We start from the raw sequence: 22,960 nt of genomic DNA on the forward strand, positions 1-22,960 counted from the left end.
AACGGTGAGTGGTCACCACCCAGAGGCAGACTTGCCGACACAGAAGACAGGAAAATAACCGCTGGAGGAGAGCACGGAACCAACCAAAACACAGGAAAACATACTGACTTCTCAACAGAAACAGGGCTATCTGCTTATTCTCAGGCAATGTTGGTAGAAGCATAAACTGGTAAAAGTCCCTGGGAAAGCAGCTGGTCTTAGATGCTATACTCTTTGACCTAGTAATTTTACTTCAAAGAATCTAATCTTTAAAAAATCTGCAATAAAAGAAAAGCAACGTGGATAGAAGCGTTCAGTATAACACTTTACATAGAAAAAGGTGACAATAGTCAAGAAAGTCATATTATAGTCAGTTCACCTGAAGAACTATTATAGTCATTAAACTGGTGCTTAAAAGATAGGCTTATGTGAAGTTGATATTACCTTGGGGAAATGGTTATGGCAACCCATTAGAGAAAAGCAGCGTAAAGATTCTCTACATACAATCATGAATGTGATGATAATAACAGCTAATACAAGTAAATGGATTAAAATACTGTGCGTAATAAGGATATGCACAGCTGTACTCGGGAAAATGAATAAATATAGACTATAACCTAGGAACAGAAAATATTAGAAGTCATGCCTTGGATAGTAGGTTTTATGTAGTTTGAAACTTTCTATAATTTTCAATGTTTGCAAAGAATACAAAAACAACGATGACACGACAAAAAATAAAAAGAGGGAATTTACCAAAATGTTAACAGAGGTCTTCTTTGGCTAACTGGCCTTGGGTGGCTTTTTTTCTTTTTAGAGTTTTTGGTATTATCTACATGTTGTAAAATGAAATGGCACTTTTTTGAAAAAGTTATATTTGTTGGGAAATTTTAATTTAATGTATCACACTCAATAATGTCATAGCCACTCCACCCACAGATAAACTGGGAAATCTAGAGAAAGAAAATTCTCCCCTCTCCGATGTGAAAAAGCTTTAGAAAGAATAGACCTGGGTCATACCTGGGCCGGTGGTTCCAGCGCCCCCGCCTCCACCGCCACTGCCGTACATGCCTCCACCTCCAGCCCCGGCACCGCCACCACCGCCGAAACTATCCGAGAAATTGGGCATGAGCTTCTGCCGCTTCCTCTGCACTTCCTCTTTATCTGTCGTTAAAGGAAGAGAAACCAGAGGAGAACAAATTGATTCAGTTCCAGTACTAGCCACAGAAAGAATATTGATTCCAATGGTATTTTTAAACACCTTAAAGGGAAACAGAAAGCACCCAAGGAGGAAGAGATGCCAAATTTCAAGAAGCATTCTATTTATTCCGGTGACACGGAGACCGAGAGCCAGCCTGAGAGAGACCACAGAACAGCACACACCCAAGTCCCCTCCGCAACAGTCTCTTAAGTCTCCAAAGTCATACAAATTAGGGAGACACTAAGTTGCCCATCAAAGATTAAGATACTGAATAAGAAAAACATTGAGCATTCTCACTTGGTCATACAGAACAGCTCTGGCTAATGTTAATGATGTATTTCCCATGAGCTAAGTTTTGGGCATACAGAGAAGTAGGACATTATGTCTTTGCTGCCAAGAACCTCCCGATATAATGTGAAGGCCGTGGGGGAAACTTTGAGAGATAGCACTACAATGCGACACATGTTGAATGCATGGTGCAAACCAATGTTTTAGGAGTTCAAGGAAGGGCCTCAGGGAAGTGCCAGTGGGCTGGAAAATTCAGAAAAAGTCTCCTAGAATCAACTTTTTATCAGGAGAGGGCAACAGAAGGGTGTTCTGGGAAGAGGATACAGAGGGCGATAATGAAGGAAAGAGTGTGCACTGCGTATGTACGAGGACAGCATTAGGGCAGTTTAGTTGCAGTGAAAGTTTAGTATGAGGAATTCTTGAGAGACAGCCCTGATAGGGACCACGCTGTGGAGCACCTGGAGGGTGAACTGAAGGGGTTTAACTAACAGGCAGGAGAGCCAGACAATGTTTTTGAACTGGGGAAAGATGTGTGGTGCTGGTATTGCAGGAAATTCATCTGTCACTGGTACATCAGACAAAATAAACGGGTCAAAGTAAGCCCTGACAGGTGTGGTTCAGTGGGTTGGAACATCGTTTCATACAGCAAAAGGTGGCAGGTTCCATTCCCGGTCAGGGCACATACCCAGGATGTGGGTTTGATACCCAGTCGGGGAATGTGTGGGAGGCAACCGATGGGTGTTTCTCTCTTACATCAATGTTAAGCTCTCTCTCTTTCTCTCTTCCTTCCTTTCTCTGAAATCAATAATAATAATAATAATAAAAAAGAGTCAAAGTGAGAGGCAGAGACAGTGCAGACATAAGTTGACAGAGACTGTTCTTTGGTTACCATGGTAATGAAAATGGGTGGAGCCCAGAAGTACAATGAAAGAGGGGTCTGTCACCCTCGGGGTGATGGATGAGAGAGGAAGGCTAAAGGTCTGTGACCACTACTGGACTAAAATATAGTGACTGTCAAGGTCTAGGTACTCGTTAGACCCTTCCCTCATTCCTCGTGTAGTTGCTCTATTTTTCTTTTGTTTCTCGCTATCAGTGCTTCTGGCACTACCTCTGTGGTCTATTGTTCCATTCTTGTTTCGTCTTTCTGTTTCCCTTTCTCTTCTCTGATTTCCCTACTATTAATTTGTTTCCTCCCTTCTCTCTTTCGGGCTGAAGGAATAAAAATAAAAGATTTTTATTTAAATGGAATACACAGTCAGCGTGGTATCCTTTTTTCCCACCAGCAGCCAATTGTCCTGTTTCTGATTTTTCAATGTCAGTTGTGGACGCTGTTTATGTGCAGAAATAAATATCTTCCCTTCTTTCTAATCCTGCAGCTGTTTCCATCATCTCAGGGCTAGGAAGAATGCTGCTGTTTAATGATGTTCTCTCGATCATCTGAGTGCAGATGAAAGATGCAGCAGGGGAAAGTAGGGGAGCAAAGTGCACTTAGAAAATGATCGTTTAAAAACTGGTCATGTCCAGACTTGTTAGGAAGAAAAACAGCCAAGGAGGGTCAACTCTGAAGAAACTGTGCTTCCACAGAAAGAGCTGACTCAACGTGGAGAAACACCAACAATTTCCTTACCAAAGGGTTTGGACAGATTTATCAAATTTTCTACCAGTTGTACAATAACTAATCGTCACACTTATTTACTTATCCTATAAACTGTTGCACTCACAGAGAATATTATTTCATTAGGAATATGAAACAGGAGAGGGACACAGGCAACTTATTCATCTTTAGAAAGAAATGGTATCTACTGATGTGCTTCCTAGCACAGAGAACATTTTGTATTTGCTATGTATTTCTTTTGACTAATAGAGCAGATGTCCACTGGTTATATTTCACTCTAAAATTTTAAGGGTCAACTTAAAAAACTCAGTATTGAATGTAACAGGTATTTTTTTTTCTGGTGCCCACTGACCCCTAAGGGGTCCATGGAGAGACATGTACTTTAATATAACTAGCTTTTTTGTGGTCCTATCTAGTATTTTACCTATTGAAAACTGATTCTAAGAAGGGATCCAAAGACTTCACAGACTGCAAAACTGGGCCATGGCACAAACAAAATTGGAAACCCCTGGACTAAAGGGAAGTGAGACCAGAGGGGGAGTTTAGTACATGATTGTCCCAGGGCACCAGTGCTGCCCGAGGTTGGAAATCACGAAGGCACCTTTGCCACAATCCACACATGTGTTGGATCCTCTGATAGTAACATGATGGGTGATTTTAAGGAGGACTTTCTTTTCCTAGACTTCATGTTGTGGCAGGAGCATTTAGATGCTTCCTGAGTTCTTGTTTCTTTTCTGAGGTTGTGACCTCTCCACTGATGAGTCACGTTTATAGTGCGTTCTGTGACTGGTGATTTGAAAACATTGTCAGCAGCAGAGCCCTTTCCCTTCACATGAAATTCCATGCACCATCCCAGTATATAAACCTGATAGGCTCTGGCAAAACAGAGGTGGATGCTCTGCCCACTTCACCTTTCCCAGACGCTCTCTAACCGTTCTTCACTTCCCCACCCAGGAGCTGCCTGGGGTCTTCTGAATGCTTCAGTCTACGTAAAACTTGGAAATCACTGCTTTAGATTAAACATCCCTCTTTAAAAGTAGACAAATTTTCTTTTTACTTTCTGAGAAAAGAAAATAGATTTCCTCCCTTGAAATGTCTTCAAAATAATGACAGTTTTTCTAACAGAGAAAATTGTGTTTAAAGGGGAACACCAGATACGTATGAGCCTAGAAACATTAAAAGCTGAGCTTGGCTTCTAGGCTGCATGTCTCCCTTTCCCAGTGGTACCTAGGCATCAGGAGACTATGATACGGGAGGCACGCGTGCAGAATATTACTTTCACTGCTCCCCTATCGTGGTAGGAGCTATCTGATGGTGGGCTTAGAGAACAGGGTGCCTGGAAAGTACAAAATCCCAGCCAAATGCTTCAAGCACTTACCTTCCAGGCTACCATTGACTAAAAGCTCCATGCAATACAAACAAAAAGAGAAGAACCATCTGGCTCTTAATTGGCCTATTAGGAATTTGCCACGAGAACCTAAAGCGCAACAACTTAACTTCCTAGGACCATCTATGACTTCTGAATTATTCCCTCATCTCCTACTCAACCAGCATCTGGGTCCTCTTGACACCATCACAGAACTGCCTTTTCCACCCACCTTCTCCTCTCATTCTTTGCACTACTACCTTTAATAATCTCACCACTTCTCATTTGGGTTCTTGCATTACTCTTCTGACTCACTGCTGCCCAGATAGTTTTCCCAGTGTTTATATAAAGAAGTCAGAGCCATCATTCCAAATTCAAACAGGCCAGGTCGTTCCCCTCTCCAGAATCAATACAAAGTTTTTTAGCTGCCAATCCCAGCACGTCAGAGCCTGGCCCTGGCCTTCCTGCCCGGCCTTCCTTTGCCTCAGGAGTCCGTTTCAGTGCTCATAATGCTCACTTTTCTCTGAACAGATATAAATTGTTTCAGCTCCTCAAATTTCTGAAGCCTAGGGAACACTCTCCCTTTTCCCTTTCACGCCCAGATACTGAAGTATATCCCCAATTTTAAGGACCTTGAAGAAGGCTTCTTCTCGGTGGCTTTAGAAGCAAGGGCTCTCTTTCTTGAGCAGTCTATGTGTCTGTGGACGCTTCACTTATGAAAATTAATTCGCACTATAACTTTTTAAGGGGACTATGCTCTCCCCGTCCTGGTGTGTCTTTTGTGAGGAAAAGAACAGTGGTTTATTCATGTTTATAGTTCTGCACCGCATGGGGGCTGAGTCTTCTGTTCGCCTGCCTGAGGCCTGTGGGTAGAGTGGCTGACTCTCCGACACAGGGAGCCTTATCTTGTCATCTCTGCTGCCTGAACCTCGCATTACTCAATAAATGATAGTTGCAAATTCTCAAATGTCTAAATCTCATATAAGCTTGGTGAAGATAACATTATTTCAAAAAGGCTGGACTTAATTCCATGACCCCAAAATAGTATATTAACTTCTCTCTCCTCTAAAAAATAAATACCCTGGACCCAGGGGACAGTTACTAGGAAGTGGTTGAAAGGAGGTGACTAATTGATATTTGCTAATAATAAGCTTGTCCTCTTATTGAAAACAGGAGCCAGAGTATAGACAACCAAGTTACCTTTGATTTCAGGGTAGTACAGAAAAGGTTTTGGTTCGCTCGTTTCTAAGTCAGATTTCCTCCGAAGTTGGACGAACACGGAGGCTGGTTTGGTAATATTTACGTCTTTATACTTCGGTGTTTTGAAGACGATGGCAAACTGCACGATACAAAGGTCCAAATGTTAAGGTAGGGTTACTTTTTTTTCTAACAATTATACTTATTAAACACACTCTTTATGCACAATGTTTAGATACAGTGCACAAAAGAAAATACAGTACCCTAGAGAAAGTTACAACTCAGAATTCTATACCCATTCATTTTAACTAAACTGCCATTGTGAAACTGAAGCAAGGTTGTGCCGATGTATTACAGATCTTTATTATTTCATTTATCTAATAATTCATATGTCTTCACTTGTACATAATCATGTGAAAAAATACACTGCAGACACCTTTTCCTCTTTTAAATCAGCCTTAAAAGCTTCCAAGATTATCTGCGGTGACATCAAAAAGACTGGTTTTGGGATGAGGGAGATGAGGAAGGTGGTACTATTATCAGCCTACAGGCCTGTTGATGAAGACAGGTAACTAAACCCTTTAAGGAAGACATCATCACAGGGCCAGTTTATTCTGAAGTGAGACTGGCCAAGGCTCAGGGCATATACAGGGCATTCTGTAACACCTCTGGCATTTTTACTTCTAAGTTTGACTTTTTGACTATAATATATTCATAGAAATAAAGATTTTTTTAAATATAAAAAGGTATATAATGGCATACATAGAAATTTCTTCTTGCCATTCCTATACCCCATTCAAGCAATTCTTACTGTTTCCTTGCCACCCACTCCCACTCCCCAGAGGTAAACACGGAGAATTTATTAATTTCTTTTGTATTCTTCCAGAGTTTCTTTATGGATGTGCAAACATGAACATAGAATCTTGTAAATACACACGTTGTGTTACATTTATCTTTTAAAATGTTTTAATGTTGTATCTTCGAGATGTTTTCATATTAGTTCATAGAATACTCATTATTTTTAATAAATGCATAATATTCCATCACATAGATACAACATTATTTAATTGGCCACGTATTGATATTTGGATTGTGTCCGTGTGTGTGTGTGTGTGTGTGTGTGTGTGTGTGAAAATAGTATTCCTCAGTCACTCAGAGTAATCATTAAGATGGGATTTAGCATTTTCATCTCTTAGTCATATACACATGATAACATTAGCCTCAACTAGAAGACTCTTGCTTTCAACGCTTTGTATTAGAATACCCTTGTAGAACGCTTGGCCATAATTATTCTAGTAGAACATTGCTATGAACTGATTGTGTCCATCTCCCCCAAATTCGTATGTCTAATGTAGCAGCACTTGGATATCAGGCCTTTTATGGATAAAATTAAGGTTAAATGAGGTCATAGGGCAGGGCCCTGATTAGTGTCCTTATAAGAAGAGACACCAGAGAGCTTACTCTCTCTACCCTGAGATGACACATTGAGAAGGCAGCATCTGGAAGCCAGGAAGAGAGCTCTCACCAGAAACCGACCCTGTCAAATCTTGATCTAGAACTTCCAGCCTCTAGAACTGTGAGAAAATAAATTTCTGTTGTTTAATCTACCCAGTCTATGGTGTTTTGTTATAGAACCTTTCCCATAAATTTATGGTAGATACCTTTTCTGAACGACCTATAAGAATCTTAAATATAGTACTCTTTTATGAAAGTTAAATAAATATAATTTTTCCTTTCTCATATGGAAACTAAATCGTAAATTTCAACATATCATCATCATCCACTTACTTGTCTATGAACGTCTGTTGGGGAAAAATCTCCAAATCCTTCCCAGATTCCACCATTTTCCTCCTCTTCATAAAATCGAATCTGGATGTCATCTGCAAACAGGCACAGTCAGGTGTATAATTTCACATAGTGTAATTATATTTATACACATGCTGGAAAAAAGTTGGTTCCAGATTCTACCTAGTATGTACTTACATTTTTGAAAGTACTGTAATTAATAAGAAATTGACTTTTTTTTTAAAAAAATATATTTTATTGATTTTTCACAGAGAGGAAGGGAGAGAGATAGAGAGTTAGAAACATCGATGAGAGAGAAACATCGATCAGCTGCCTCCTGCACATCTCCTACTGGGGATATGCCCGCAACCCAGGTACATGCCCTTGACCGGAATCGAACCTGGGACCTTTCAGTCCGCAGGCCGACGCTCTATCCACTGAGCCAAACCGGTTTCGGCAAGAAATTGACTTTTTAATAATTTAAAATTGGTACAAATCACTGAATTTTTTATTAGTTACCGTAGTAATGGGCCCCAGGTTTCATTTACAATGACAGATTTACCTATTCGAGTTTTCTCTTACTCAATCTTTGACCTTCCCCCTTCTCCATCTCTAAACCAATCCACTCCTGAGAAAGATGAAGGATAGTGAGGAATATCAGAATCCCGAAATGTGGTTCAACTCAATAAAGATTTACATAATAATATTTAATTTATATAAATTTATTATATGGCAGACACAGTTCTAAGTGATTTATATGTATATATTAACTGATTTAATCCTCACAATAATTTTGTAGATGTGCTATTAATATCTTCATTTTGCAGAAGAAAAACTAAGGTCCGGAGAGGTTAAGTAATTTATCCAAAATCGAAGAGCAGTAAATGGAGAAACCAGGATTTGAACACAGACAGTATAGTTCTGACTTAAATATTCTACTATTAAACATTCTCCTATACTGCCTCACTATAATACTTTATTAATCCTTACTGGACAACTGTTAAAAATATTAAGTTCGCCAAAACCGGTTTGGCTCAGTGGATAGAGCGTCGCCCTGCGGACTGAAAGGTCCCAGGTTCGATTCTGGTCAAGGGCATGTACCTGGGTTGCGGGCACATCCCCAGTAGGAGATGTGCAGGAGGCAGCTGATCAGTGTTTCTCTCTCATCGATGTTTCTAACTCTCTATCTCTCTCTTTTCCTCTCTGTAAAAAATCAATAAAATATATTTAAAAAAATATTAAGTTCGTCAAGTCCCTTCAGATTAAATTTAGAATGCCGACATTTCACACCAGTCATGGATTTTACTTTTGCAGAAATATGACAGTGTAACCCAGGTTGGCATCTCCCTGGCTTGCCCGGGAATCTGGAAATGTGTATTACTTGAACAGAATGGGTTTTTAAAAAAGGTTGACAACCAGGATAAGCAGAGAAAGTGTAATTTTTTTTTTTGATAAAGACATATACATTTACCTTAAAGTCTGATTTATTTTTTCAGACTTTTTACCTCAGAGCATTTAGCCTCAAATGAGAATTTTCTTCTTTTTAAAGCCACAATTCACTTATTTAGGGGCTCTATTTCCAGTTGCCTATCTGCTTACTTTAAAAATGCTCCTCACTCTGCAGTGAGCAGATCTTTATTATACTATACTTCCAATCATTTTATTTTAAAAATGAGTGAAGTTTGAGAAAATAATAAAATCTCTGTAAGCTTTTTCTAATTTATTAATCTATATTTCACACGATTAATGTCAAGAACCTTTTCTGAAGATCAAAATTATTCTTTCTTTTCCTTAGCTGACATCACAATGTCCTGTGAAAGCAGCTGGAGAAGCTCTCCCAGAAAATAAAGCCTGAAACATCACTGGAGGCAAAAATGACAACACAACTCAGGGCAGATTCTTTGAAAAAGACGACAATGCTGGAAAGCCAGATGGCAGCCGGAAAAGAGGAAGAACAAACATGAGATGGATTGACTCCATAAAAGAAGCCACAGGCATGAGTCTCCAGGAGCTGAGCAGGGCTGTTGAGGACAGGACACTGTGGACATTGCTCATTCATAGGATGGCCGGGAGTCAGAGCTGACTCATGGCACAGCATGTAATAGACACAAACATTAGTGTGTGTGTGTATGTGTGTGTGTGTGTTTGAAGCATGGACTATTTCTCATTTCTGTTAGTTTAACTAAGTTCAGATACTAAACTTTGAAGCATAAAAACAATGACATGTCACTGATTACCACCATTTTAGAATTTCTCTTTACTTCTGTTGAAAAATTTTAAATGAATTAGTTAGGTTTAAAAAAATACAGATACAGTTGGAAGAGGTGAAATGTGAAACGTTAAAGGGATCTCCACTGCCAAAAAGTGACTCACAGACACACTCAAAATATTTCACATCTTGGGATCACGTCATATATTTACCTTTCTGAACCTTGTCACAGAGAAGATAAATCTCTTCCCCTCCAGTTACGCATCCAGCTGTCCTGTCCATTCGTACAATTTTCAAGTTGGACGCATTGGGGGCTTCTGTCCACAGGAGGGAAACAAAAACCATCCTGGGTTAGCCTCGGCTCCGCAAGCACCTGGTTTATCCTCATAAGACGATCTCTTATGAGGGACCCTGCCCTTAGCACAGACTAAACAAATGCAAATCTAAATGGATGCTTTCACTCAGATTGTTTTAGCAAGGACACAAATGAAACAAAAATGCCTTCTGAAGTCTGCAGAGCACTCTTGTGTATGGGTCATTCATTACCACCCAACAGAGGAGCCGAGAGGAGCGTCTCGGTTTCTCCCACTAACACAGTCAAGGAGACCGAGACAGAAAGAAAGAGCTCAGGGAGGAACGAAGCCATGGGTTGGTGGAATTTCAATTAGGTCAAGGCGTAGCCCAAGCTTATTTCCACGATACTGATGTACCATTTACAAGAGTCCTATGAATTTAGGAGAAACACCATTTTCTAAACCTATCTATTAACTTTTATTCTACGAAAAGGAAAAATGGAGATGCTATATTTCTTTCCCCCAAACTAAATTAGAATTCTGTGTGGTTAGGGGCAAAAGTTTTGTGTGGTAATGGTATAAAGCTTCCTTTTTTCTTGTTCCCCCAACACCTGCATTTTGAGATGAACTTTGATATATGAGTCTACATCATTTTATAACTCTTTCACTTCCTTTCAAACGTGTTTAAATTAGAGAAATCAGTTAGTTGTCCTTGGAGCCTGGAGTTTCCTACTCAGGCCAAACCCTAGAAGCTGTCAATGAGCCTACGTGGTGCATTTGCAGGCTTTCTGGGAATATCTGTTCCATAAATCTCACACATACCAAAAATTTTACTACACAAATTTGTATGGTAAATTTGAAGAGCATTGTAAAACTCTTTAAAAATTCTAGGAACCACAGACTAAAATAGAAATTTGAAGTCACATACTATCTATGCTGCTCTCTCAGTTAACCTGAAGTTTCTATCTTGATAAGGCTATCAAAAATGTAAGAATTAGGTGGGTAAGAAAAATAGTTGCCTTTTATTAACTTTTGTTCAGACTCCCAAAGGGAAAAATTAAGATACTTTTCTCATCTAAGAGCACAAACGCTATGCCCTCATAGCAAGGCCTTGGTAAGGAATAAGAGTTTGGGCATTACACATAAAAGACTAAAATGCACATCTGAGAGAGGATAACTACATTTACTGAGCCCCTTTTAACATTTCAACCTTTTTCCTAATTTATCTTTATTGCTGAAAGTATTACAGATGTCTCTTCTCTTCCCTCCAGACCCCCTCCACCCCGACATCAACTTTTTACATTAGATTTTAGTATTCCCATTTTGTAGATGATAAACATGAGGTTCCAAGTAATTAATTACTTGCCCGGGGACTCAGAGCTAGTAAGTAACTGCCAGGGCAGGCTGCAAGTCTGTTCTTGACATTATACGGAGCTGCCTCCCATGAAAAGTCAAGCACTCACTGCTGTCGTAGATGGCATCTGATACCACGGGTTCCAGGGGCCTGGTGAAGCTGCCGGTGCTGTCGGGGAGGAAAGCTGTAAACATGAGCCGCACCACGCTGAGGTCCATCTCCTTTGCCTGCTGAAGAGCTGCCTGGCGGATGATCTCCTTTTCCCGATCTAGGACCATACAGCACAGGGCAAGGATGAAGAGAGAACATTTTAGATGGAGTGCTTTTATCAAGCCCCAGTAACATAAGCTTGAAATGAAAAAAAAATTTTTTAATTCTTCATGTTGTTAATAAAAATTTTAAATTTATCCCATGTATGTCATCCAAAATTAAAGCCATCTAAAGAAGACTTGCATTTCCTGTGGATTACAGTAAAATCTGTCCTCCATGTAGCAAAGTGCCTCTCCTTTCCTCTCTCTCCACGAACGCTCCCTTTTCTCTCTACAGTAAGAGTTGAAGATACAAACAATGTTAAGGACTAGAATGTAATAAACCACTGTGCATCAGTGGTTTAGTGAAATGTGAAAATTAAGTATCCCAAAACTCTTTGAGCACAGAGACTGTGTTCATTCCACAGTGCCTAGCACCCTCCTTTGCACATAGTAGGTATTCAGAAAGTACTTTTGAAGCAACTAAATGACTCAACTACATTTGGCTCCTTCCTTCCCCCTGATGGAACTTTCATGCTGATGGATATAATCATAATTATCTTATATCATAAAAGGTGATAATTCAGATGATGAGGACAGTCCAAGAGCTACAGATGAAGTGATATGGAATTCCAAAGGAGGGGAGAACCCAAAGGCTTTGGAGAAGAGACGTTTGCTCTAAATCTTGAAGGGATGGTAGGACTTGCACTTATGAAGAGGGTGAATAAGGGCATTCCAGAAAGAGGGAAGATTCAAGTACAGAAAGAATGTGGCAAGGTGAGGAAGTGGGAAACCATGGTGCCTTATGCAGTAGTTCAGTTTGACATGAAGGGACATGGTGGGAAATCGAGTTGGGAATGCAGACTGGGGCCAGCTCTTGGGCGACACTAAGTCAGGGGTGGGCAACCTTTTTGTGAGTGCCTGCCAAAACCAGCAAAATCTCTGACTCAAAACTCTTCTGCGTGCCAACCCTAATTTTTTGAGAACATGTTACGCCTACTTAATATCTCTTAAGGTGTATGTATGTGAAGAACCTTGAAGAAATAATAAAATTCATTTGAGTGACAAAAACACAGTATATGATGATGAAAAATACATTTATTTTTTAATGTATACATGTACACTGATAGTCCGACAGAAAACTTTATGACTCCGTTTGATATTATCAGTGGGACTTTTGCTGCTGCATCACTGATGACAGAGATTTTACATCAGGTTTATATTTCGTGACCTTCAGAGATATGCACAAGCTACTACTTTCATCCGTCAGGCTACTCCTATTAGGAGACTTAACAAAATTCATCACTGAGAACAAAGATTCACAAGCGTATGTGGATGAAAACATGGAGAGTAACGCTGTTGCAAAGTTTTTTAAACAGAAAAAATTTTCTGGAATGGCATTCCAAGTCCTCAATAGTTTGTTTTTGACACTATTGAAATTGCTCTTCCCCTCTCTCGCCAATCCATGTCTATGGTCTTTAAGATAACTTGTTATGTAAAATTATTTATTTCTCTAAGATGCACCTACACTGAATTTATCTGAAAAATAAAAAAGTCGATACTAAGAAAAAAATTGTAAATGGAAGATTATAAGAGAGGGTTTCGCGTGCCAGCAAAAGTTACTGGCGTGCCATGTTTGGCACGCGTGCCAGGGGTTGCCCACCCCTGCACTAAGTAGTGGTGAGATCCATCTGACCATTGGGTGTAAACTGGATTAGAAGTGGGGAGAGGGAAAACAGAGAAGTAAAATGGAGTGGAGCACGAGAGAGAGAGCAGCATAGATGGACCACTAGCTGGACATGCAGCACATAGTGGAGGAGGGTCAAAGATGATGAGGAGGTTTAAAGTCCGGATATCAGAAGATGGAACATAGTGGAAAATGATGACTGGATCATCTGACTGTGAGCTCCTCTGGCCAGACTAAAGGAGAACATATAAAAGTAGAAATGGTACAGGTGATGGGACAAGGTTTGGGGTTGAAAGAAAAAAATATGAGCGAAGGCAGGAAAACATAAAATCATAGCATTTTAATGACAAAGACGATAGTTTATAATGTGCCTGAAGTATCCAAAGAAAGAAAGATTCCTTATAAGAGGGTGAGCTGGGGGAGATAAAAGAGAGGAGCTGTTTTTAAACTAAGTCTTGAATAATGAATTGGTTTTGACAGGTTGAAAAGGGAAAGGTGGTTTTAAGTAGAGAAATACACATACAAAGGTATGGAGATGCATGACTGTTCAGGGGGCAGAGGTAGGGGCAGGTGGGACTGAAGATGAGACTAGAAAGGTGGGCGGGGCCAGACTGTGAGGGCTTTGTATGCCAGGCTATGGAGGTACAGATTTTGTTCTAGAGGTAGCAGGATGTCATCAAAGGTTTCTGAGCAGGAAAAGAGTGGGAGAAGCTTGGGGTACAGATTGAGAGAAAGAGAAACTTGAGGCATCCAGATGAGGACATAGTCTACACACGAGAAATAAGAGCCTGAGCTCTCAAAAAAGCAAGGATGGGAGAGTGACACTCACCTGTGAGCTGCCGGTCTCCTCCACCTTCTGCTTGCAAATAGGCAAGTTCAGGATGCACCAAAAGTCCGGGATTATAGCCTCTAATGCATGCATCTGTCATTCGTGCTTCCAGTGTTTCAAATACTTTTTTCTTTGTCACATGAAGTATACCTAGGTTTGCAAAGCTGGATAAATCAAAAACAACCAAAGGTTAGGCAGTCAATGACTGGAATATATGGCTTCACTTGAGCACAGAGAATTTTAAAAAACACACACACACAGGCCCTCAATTACTGGGTCCCACACCATAGTCAAACACATTAGTATTTCTGCAGAAATATATAAAGTAGACTCACCAAATGGGAAAATAAAGATTATAACCAGCTGTCCCTTCAGAACAGATTGGGTTTTTCCACTAAATGAGTCTGTGGTAAATTTAGCAAAACCTTTCGGTTTTTAGAGTTTATTAGACCTTCAAATTATGATTAAGGGAGTGGGGTGGACAGGTGTATATATAACCTAATAGAAAATTTTACATGGACTCATTTTAAAGTATTTTCTAGGAGAGTTGTATAAAATATTTTAATTCAAATACAGTGCTAACTTTTCTAACTTTTTCTAAGAATAAGAGGAATATTATATTTCGAATAATTTTTTTGTTTGTTTGTTTTTGGATTATCCTTGGGTTTCTAAATGGAATTTAAAGTCTAGGTCCTGTTTGGGGTCCCCCTTCCAGGAATTCTACCTCCTCCTAGGTTATCTATAAGGTTGAAATTATTCATTACTACTAGAATGTTTTCTAATTCTACATGGACTCATGCCTGAAGGTATAGCTGTAATCAGGGATGGAGAACCTTTTATCATGATGGTTACATACCTATAGGACAAAATACGTTAATAAGCTAAATAAAGCCATTTAAGGGATTCTAAAGAAAATATATAAAATGCTCCAACCATTTATTTTTTAAATAAAGTATATGAAAGAAGTATCTACATTATAAAAGACCAGGGGCCCTCACATCCTAAATGACCAGACGGATGACCAGTCACCAGGTGGGGGTGTGGGGTGTGGGGGTGCGGGGTAGCAGAGGGATTCATGGGGGCGGAGGGGGGCGGTGAGGCGGGTGCGGTGAAGTTGTTAGCCTCTGGCCCGGGCTGGGCGGAGACCCAATGACCTCACTGCTGCCTCGGCAGCTGCAGATCAGGCCCAGAGAGAGGCCTGGAGAGAGAGGCAGGGCCTAATCAGCAGCCACCATGGCTGCTGGAGAGGCCTGGAGAGGGAGGGAGGGAGGAAGGGAGGGGGAGAGAGAGAGAGAGAGAGAGAGAGAGAGAGAGAGAGAGAGAGAGAGGTGGGGCCTGATCCGCAGCTGCCACAGAGGCTATGGATCAGGCCCAGAGAAAGGCCCGAAGGCAGAGGCAGGCAGAGGGGTTAGGGGCAATAAGCAGGCAGTCAGAGGCAGTTAGGGGTGATCAGGCAGGCAGGCAGGTGAGCGGTTAGGAACCAGCAGTCCCAGATTGTGAGTCCCACAGGGATCGGGCCTAAACCAGCAGTCAGACATCCCCCAAGGGGACCTCGATTGGAGAGGGTGCAGGCCAGGCTGAGAGAAATCCCCTCCGTGCACAAATTTCATGCACCGGGCCTCTAGTCTTACCTAATAATAGACAAACATGTAAATTGACCATCCCTCCGCTATGCTCACCAGCCAATCAGGAGAGTATGCAAATTAACCCAACAAAGTTGGTGGTTAATTTGCATACATAGGCGTGAAACAGAGGAGCGAAGACTGAAGGCTCTCGCCAGAGCGAAGGCCTAGGTCCTGGGTGCCAGAGGAAAACTTGTGCCTGTAGCCAGGGTAGGGAAGGCCTATTGCACGAATCTCTTCGTGTAACGGGCCTCTAGTATTTAATAAATGTAATATAACAAACAAAAAAGCACTTTACTAAGGAGAGTCATTCATTCAACAAATATTTACTCAACTCCTTATTAGTGTCAGGCAGTGTCCTATTGCTCCTATCAGCAATAAAGAAATCCCGAGTTTCATAGAATTTATATGCTAGTGCAACAATAGAGAAATGAAGCAAATTTTATAGTATAATCTAGAAGGTAAGTGTTGCCAAGAAAAATAAGTAGGGAACAGAAGAAGTAGTAGAAGGCATGACACTTTAAAATAGGGAGAGGCCAGAAAGGGCTCCTGGAAAAGACGACAACTGAGCAAAGACTTGGAGGAAGTGAGGGGGAAGACCTAGCTATGTGGAGGAGCAGCAAGTGCAAGCACCCTGAAGTGGGATCGTGCCTGGTGTTTTCTAAAAGCAGTAGTGGCAAGGAGGCCAAGGTGGACAGAGGGAAATGAAGAAGAGGTCCGGGGGTTCAAAGAGGGAAGTGGTGGCACAGATCTTTTAAAGCCTGGTAAGCATCTGGAAGGTCTTTTGTTTTACTCTGACATTCACCCAAAAAGAAGAAAAAGAAGGTAAGTATAGAGAAGACAGAAATTTATGACAACTGGATTGAATGAAGCAAATAATATAACAATGTGGAAAGACCAGATAAACTATGGAAAGAAAATATAGGAGCGAAGGCAGAATGAGATGAGCCCTCAGACAGAGGCCCACAGACAGAATGAAACACATGTCCAGACTGTGATAGGAGAAATTGGGATAGCTGAGACATAAACAGAAGAAAATATGCTAAGAGAGAATTTAAAATCTTTGAGGGCAGAGATATCCAGTATCTAGAACAGTGATGGTGAACCTATGACACGCGTGTCAGAGGTGACATGCAAACTCATTTTTTTGGTTGATTTTTCTTTGTTAAGTGGCATTTAAATATATAAAATAAATATAAAAAATATAAGTCTTTGTTTTACTATGGTTTCAAATACCAAAAAATTTCTATATGTGACACGGCACCAGAGTTAAGTTAGGGTTTTTCAAAATGCTGACATGCTGAGCTAGAAGGTTTGCCATCACTGATCTAGAACAATGGATGTCTAATAAATATCTATTGAATCAATGAATGCATGAATTAACACAGCACAGAAAAATACACAACATGGCATACTAATATGCATGGAGGCATAGGTAATTTCTCAAAAACCAAATATCCATTTTTTGGTCTTTTAAGCCTTATTCCTATAAAGAACATCCAAAACTATGGGAAAACGAGGTACTCTCCTGGGTAATGGCAATGGCAAATATCTTTGTAGCACTTTACACTTTATCATCTATAGGGTACTTTTCATGTATATTATTTTATTTAATCCATGTAGAAAAGGCAACATCCTCATTATTCATTATCTGAATAGTGAATTTACTCTGGTAATAAATGAAACAATATAGAAGTCAGTCTTCTGCATCAAGTGATGATGGAGTATCAGAGACCAGATTGAAGCTTTCACCTTAAACAACAACAACAACAAAAAACAAATGAAAAAATAATAATTTTCAGACACTGGACAATAGGCAGCACACGACAGTGATTCCTAAGAAAAGGGAAACAAATACAATGAATCCTACAATTATGCTGGCTTACAGCTTAGAGTTTATAGGCTGCAACACAGGAAGGGGAGCCCCAAACTGGACTTGGTGATCTCCCAGAGTTGAGGAGACAGAGTTAAAAATTTGAGGAGGCCAAGGAGGCTAGAATTCATAGGCAGAGCCCCAGAGGGAAAAGAACCACATACAGAGAGATGCTCAGAGATATACAGGGGCTTCACCTTGAGTGCTCGGCTGAGTACTATCGAGCATGTTTGTGAGGAAATGACCCAAGGCTGGGAAAAGAACCACCACAGAGGAGCAGGCAGACAATTCTTGGAGGACACACAGGGCTGGAATAATTCAAGAAATTTTGAAATACATAAATCATCAGGATGAATATTCAGAAATGCCTTACTAATGGTATCAAATTAACCCTAGAGTAAAGGCTGTTTTGGTTTCCCTAACAAAGCATAAAAGTAAGTCTAGAAAGAATCAAACTGTTCTCAAATTTACCTTTATCCCAATGCTCAAAAATATTTAAAAACATACAAAAAAAAATACAGCATGTAATATCCAAAGTTCAAAATGTCTGCCATCCAATAAAAAAAACCTGCCAAGCATGCAAAGAAGTAGGAAAATATAACTCATAATGAGGATAAAAATCAATTAATGGAAACACATATATAAATGAGAGAGGACACAGAATTTGTAGGCAAGTACACTGAAATTGCTATTATAGATATGGTCCATATAATCAATGGTCAAGAAAACAGAAAGCATTATGGAAGACAGAAAAGAGACCCCAAACAAACCTGTAGAGATGAAAACAATAATGTCAAAGAAGAAAAATACACTAGATAAAATTAAGAACATATTACACATGACAGATAAAAAGATTAGTGAACCTGAGGACACAGTAATAGAACTATCTAAAATTAAACAGGAAAAAAATGAAAAATATTTTTAAAAGAACTGATAATGAGCTGTGACACAATTTGAAACAGCCAAATGTACATGTGATTGGTGTCCCAGAGAAGAGGAAAAGAGGAATGGAAACAATATTTTACAAAATAATGGCTGAAAAGTTTTTGACCAGAGATCCAAGAATTTTAATAAACCCCAAGGCACAAGATACATGAAGGACACTACACTGAAATCCATTATAATAAAATTGCTTAAAACTAATGATGCAGGAAAAAATCTGAAAGGCTAATAGAGGAAAAAAAGATACACTTGTGAATAGGAACAAAAATTAAAATGAGGAGAGATTTCTTGTTGGAAACTAAGACCAGCCAGATCACCCTAGAGCAGTACATATTGAGGACATGTAAGAAAAACATTGCCAATATAGAATTCTATATTCTTCAAAAATATATTTGAAAAACAAAGAGGTTAAAAACGTACAACAACTGAAAGACTTTATCAGCATCAGATCAGTACTACAGAAAAATTAAAGAAGGGGCTTCAGGTAGAAGAAAATGAACGCAGATGGACGCTTGACTATGAAACAGAATGAACACTGAAAATAGTTAATATATTACATTTTTCCTTATTTAAAATTTCTTTAAAAGATAATTGACTGTTTATAGCAAAAATAAAAACAATATATTGCATCATATGTTTTACACCAACATGTGTTATAATATATATTTACATATGTACATAATATACATATACATATATTTATTTAAACATATATATTTATTTATATAAAATGTAGAATATATGACACAACAGCACAAAAGCCAAGAGAAAGGAAATGAAAGTTTACCGTTCAAAAGTACAGTATAGAGAAAATAGTCAATAATATTGTAATAACTATATATGGTGTCAGCTGGGTGCTAAACTTATTAGGGTGATCATTTCATAAGATATATAAAAGTCTAATCACTATGTTGTACACCTGAAACTAATATAATATTGCATGTCAAATGTAATTAAAAAATTTATTCAAAATTAATACTATAAAATCAAATTTTAGAAAGGATGAAAATTGATTTTGATAAAAAAAGAAAGCATACTGTTCATATACTATACATGAAGCGATGTAATGTACTTAAAGTTAAACTTAAGTTTAAAATGTATACTATAAACTAAGTGCTAAAAATACAAAAAGTTATAAACCAAATAGGGATAAAATGAAATCATAACAAATAATTAATCTAAAAGAAGGCAGAAAAAGAGAAACAAAAAACAGATGTGACTATCAGAAAACAAACAGCAAGATGGTAAATCTGAACATAGCTATATCAGTAATTGGATTAAATATAAGTTATTTAAGTCCCCCAATTAAAAGGCAGTGTCAAATGGAATAAAAAAAGTAAGACCCAACTATATACAAAGCATATTTACTTTGACCATAAAGACACAAATAGGTTAAAACTAAAGAATGGAAAAAAATGTTCCAAACTAACATTAATCAAAAGAAGGTTAAGCAGCTATATTAATATCAGTTTAGGTAGAGTTTAGAGCAAAGAATATTATTAGGGATAAAAAGGATCCTTTCATAATGAAAAAGGGATCGATTCATTAGGAGGACTTAAGAATCCTAAATATTTATGTGTCTAATAAAAGAGATTCACAATATAAGCAGCAAGATCTTATAGAACTGAAAGAAGAACTAGGTATGTCTATAAATATAGTCAGAGATTTCAACACCCTCTCAATAATTGATAGAACAAGTAGGGAGAAAATTAGTAAGGACACAGAAGACTTGAACAACACTATCAAACAACTTGACCTAATTGACATTTATGGAACGTTCATTCAACTTGACCAGGTTAATCATTCTTTTTAAGTACCCGGAATCATTTACCAGGACAGAACATAGTCTGATCCATAAAACAAGTCTCAATAAATTTAAAAGGATTCAAATTATACCAAGTATTCTCTTATCACAATGGCACTAAATCAGATATCAATAACTGAAAGATTATTTAGACAGGAGTATATTTAAATGAAGACTGGCTATGTAATAATTGTTGAAGTTGGGTGATGGGTACACAGGGATACAAAGAATAGCTCAATTATATTCTTTCTATTTTTGTACGTGTTTGAAAGTTTCTATAATAAAATGTAATAGAAAATGAAGAACAGACACTATTATTAACACATGCACCTTAAAAAAATTGAGAATCATAAATGTTAAATACATGGGATGCAAAATGGCACAGCCACTTTGGAAAACAATGTAGCAGTTTCTTATCAACATAAATGCATCCCTAAAATTCCACTCAATATTCACTCAAGCACAAGAGAAATAAAAACTCATGTTCACACAAAAAGTGTTTTTGTCATAAAAAAAAAACTAGAAACAAACCAAATGTTTCAACAGGTGGATGGATAAACCAACTGTGATACACCGATACAATGCAAAACTATTTAGAAACTAGAAGGAATAAACTACTGATATACACATCAACCTGGAGGAATCTCAAATACATTATGCAAAGTGAAAGCCAGATTTAAAAATGCTACATGTTGTGTGATTCCATTTGTATGTCGTTCTGGAAAGACTAAACTATAGGGCTAGAAATCAGATCAAGAGCTGTCAGGGCCTGGAATGGAGGAGGTCACACAGCGACTTTGGGGGATGATGCAACTGCCCTAGACCCGAGAGTGGTGCATATACGAGTATGTGTCAAAATTCACAGAGCTGTTCACTGTAAAGGTTTATATTATAGTATTTAAATTATACTTCAACAAAACCTGACAAAAATGAAAAAAAGGTTGTGACAGCTAATGAGACCAAGACTACAATCCTGTTTCTTACTCAAAATGCCACATTCTTCCACGCCAGTGGTTTTCAAAGAGAAGTCTCTAGACCAGCAGTATCAGCATTACTTTAGAACTTATTAAAATGTAAATTTTGGGGCCCTCTCCCAAACTGAATGAGCAACTCTGAGGGTGGGGTTCAGCAACTTGTGTTTTCACAACTCCTCTGGGAGATTGCCAGTTACCCTAAAGGTTGAGAACCGCTGCTCTACACTACGTGAGACCAAAGAGATCAACATCTCTGGGAGTAGGGCTGGTATCAGTATTTTTATAAAGTGACCTAAGGTGACTTTAATTCACAGCCAGGTTTGATATCCTCTGCACTGGGCCAGATGTTTCCAGCATCTTCATCAGCGGGGGACTGCTGCTGTCCTCTGGGAAGGTTCAAGTCCCAGTGTCATTGGGTTGGGATTCTAATGTTGCCCCTTCACCTGCCCATAATTCTGTTCAGGACTCAAACACTGACTTCAGAGCTCGCCTAAGATTTAAAAGCAGTCCATATATTTTGGAAATTATTCCCTTAGCAGATGTATCATTGGAAAGTATGTTCTCCCATATAGTGGGCTCCCTTTTCATTTTGTTGATGGTTTCTTCTGCTGTGCAGAGCTTTTTATTTTGATGTAGTGCCATTTGTTTATTTTCTCCTTTGTTTCCCTTGCCCTAGAGGTATTGGCAAATATATTGCTATCAGAGATGTCCGAGATTTTGCTGCCTATGATTTCTTCTAGGATTTTTATGGTTTCATGATTTACATTTAAGTCTTTTATCCATTTTGAGTTTATTTTTGTGTATGGAGTAAGTTGGTGGTCTAGTTTCATTTTTTTGCATGTACCTGTGCAATTTTCCCAACACCATTTATTGAAGAGATTGTCCTGAGTCCATTGTATGCTCTTTCTCCTTTGTCAAATATCAATTGAGCGTAATGGCTTGGGTCTATTTCGGGGTTCTCTGTTCTGTTTCTTTGATCTATTTGACTGTTTCTGTGCCAGTTCCAGGCTGTTTTGATTATAGTGGCTTTGTAGTATAACTTGATATCTGATATTGTGATTCCTCCAACTTTCTTCTTCTTACTCAAGATTGCTGTAGCTATTCAGGGTCTTTTTTGGTTCCATGTAAATTTTTGGAGTGTTTGTTCTAGCTCTGTGAAATGTGCCATTGGTATTATAATAGGGATTTCATTGATAACAAACTATCCAATTGAAAAGTAAGCAAAGCACCTAAATACACACTTCTCCAAAGTAGACATATAGATGGCCAAGAGACATATGAAAAAATGCTCCAAATCACTAATCATCAGAGAGATGCAAATTAAAACAATAATGAGGCATCACCTCAAATCTTTCAGCATAGCGATCATTAATAAATCAATAAATGACCAGTGCTGGTGAGGATGTGGAGAAAAGGGAACCCTAATACACGGCTGGTGGGAATGCAGACTGGTGCAGCCACTGTGGAAAACAGTATGGAGTTTCCTCAAAAAATTAAAAAAGGAATTGCCATTTGATGCAGCAATCCCACTTCTAGGAATATATCCTAAGAAACCCAAAACACCAATCAGAAAGAATATATGCATCCCTATGTCATAACAGCACAATCTGCAATAGCTAAGACCTGGAAACAGCCCAAGTGCCCATCAGTAGACTAGTGGATAAAAAAGCTGTGGTAATTTACCATAGCTAAGATTT

General features: G+C 38.8%; 1 protein-coding gene across 2 annotated transcripts in view; it reads right to left on the bottom strand.

The window, feature by feature from the left end:
* The window catches only part of NFKB1 (nuclear factor kappa B subunit 1), a gene marked incomplete at its 5' end in the record, with an annotated part of 130,242 nt that overhangs the window by 29,466 nt on the left and 77,816 nt on the right, over positions 1–22,960 (bottom strand). For both annotated transcript variants that reach the window (XM_081085577.1, XM_081085578.1), the window contains 6 exons: positions 997–1,140; positions 5,647–5,785; positions 7,432–7,523; positions 9,850–9,954; positions 11,394–11,552; positions 14,049–14,212. In XM_081085577.1, the coding sequence (XP_080941703.1) occupies positions 997–1,140; positions 5,647–5,785; positions 7,432–7,523; positions 9,850–9,954; positions 11,394–11,552; positions 14,049–14,212 (803 nt within the window). The remainder of the gene's footprint in view (positions 1–996; positions 1,141–5,646; positions 5,786–7,431; positions 7,524–9,849; positions 9,955–11,393; positions 11,553–14,048; positions 14,213–22,960) is intronic.

Source organism: Myotis nattereri (genome assembly GCF_964212035.1).
Source record: "Myotis nattereri genome assembly, chromosome: 1".
NCBI classification, from domain to species: Eukaryota; Metazoa; Chordata; class Mammalia; order Chiroptera; family Vespertilionidae; genus Myotis; species Myotis nattereri.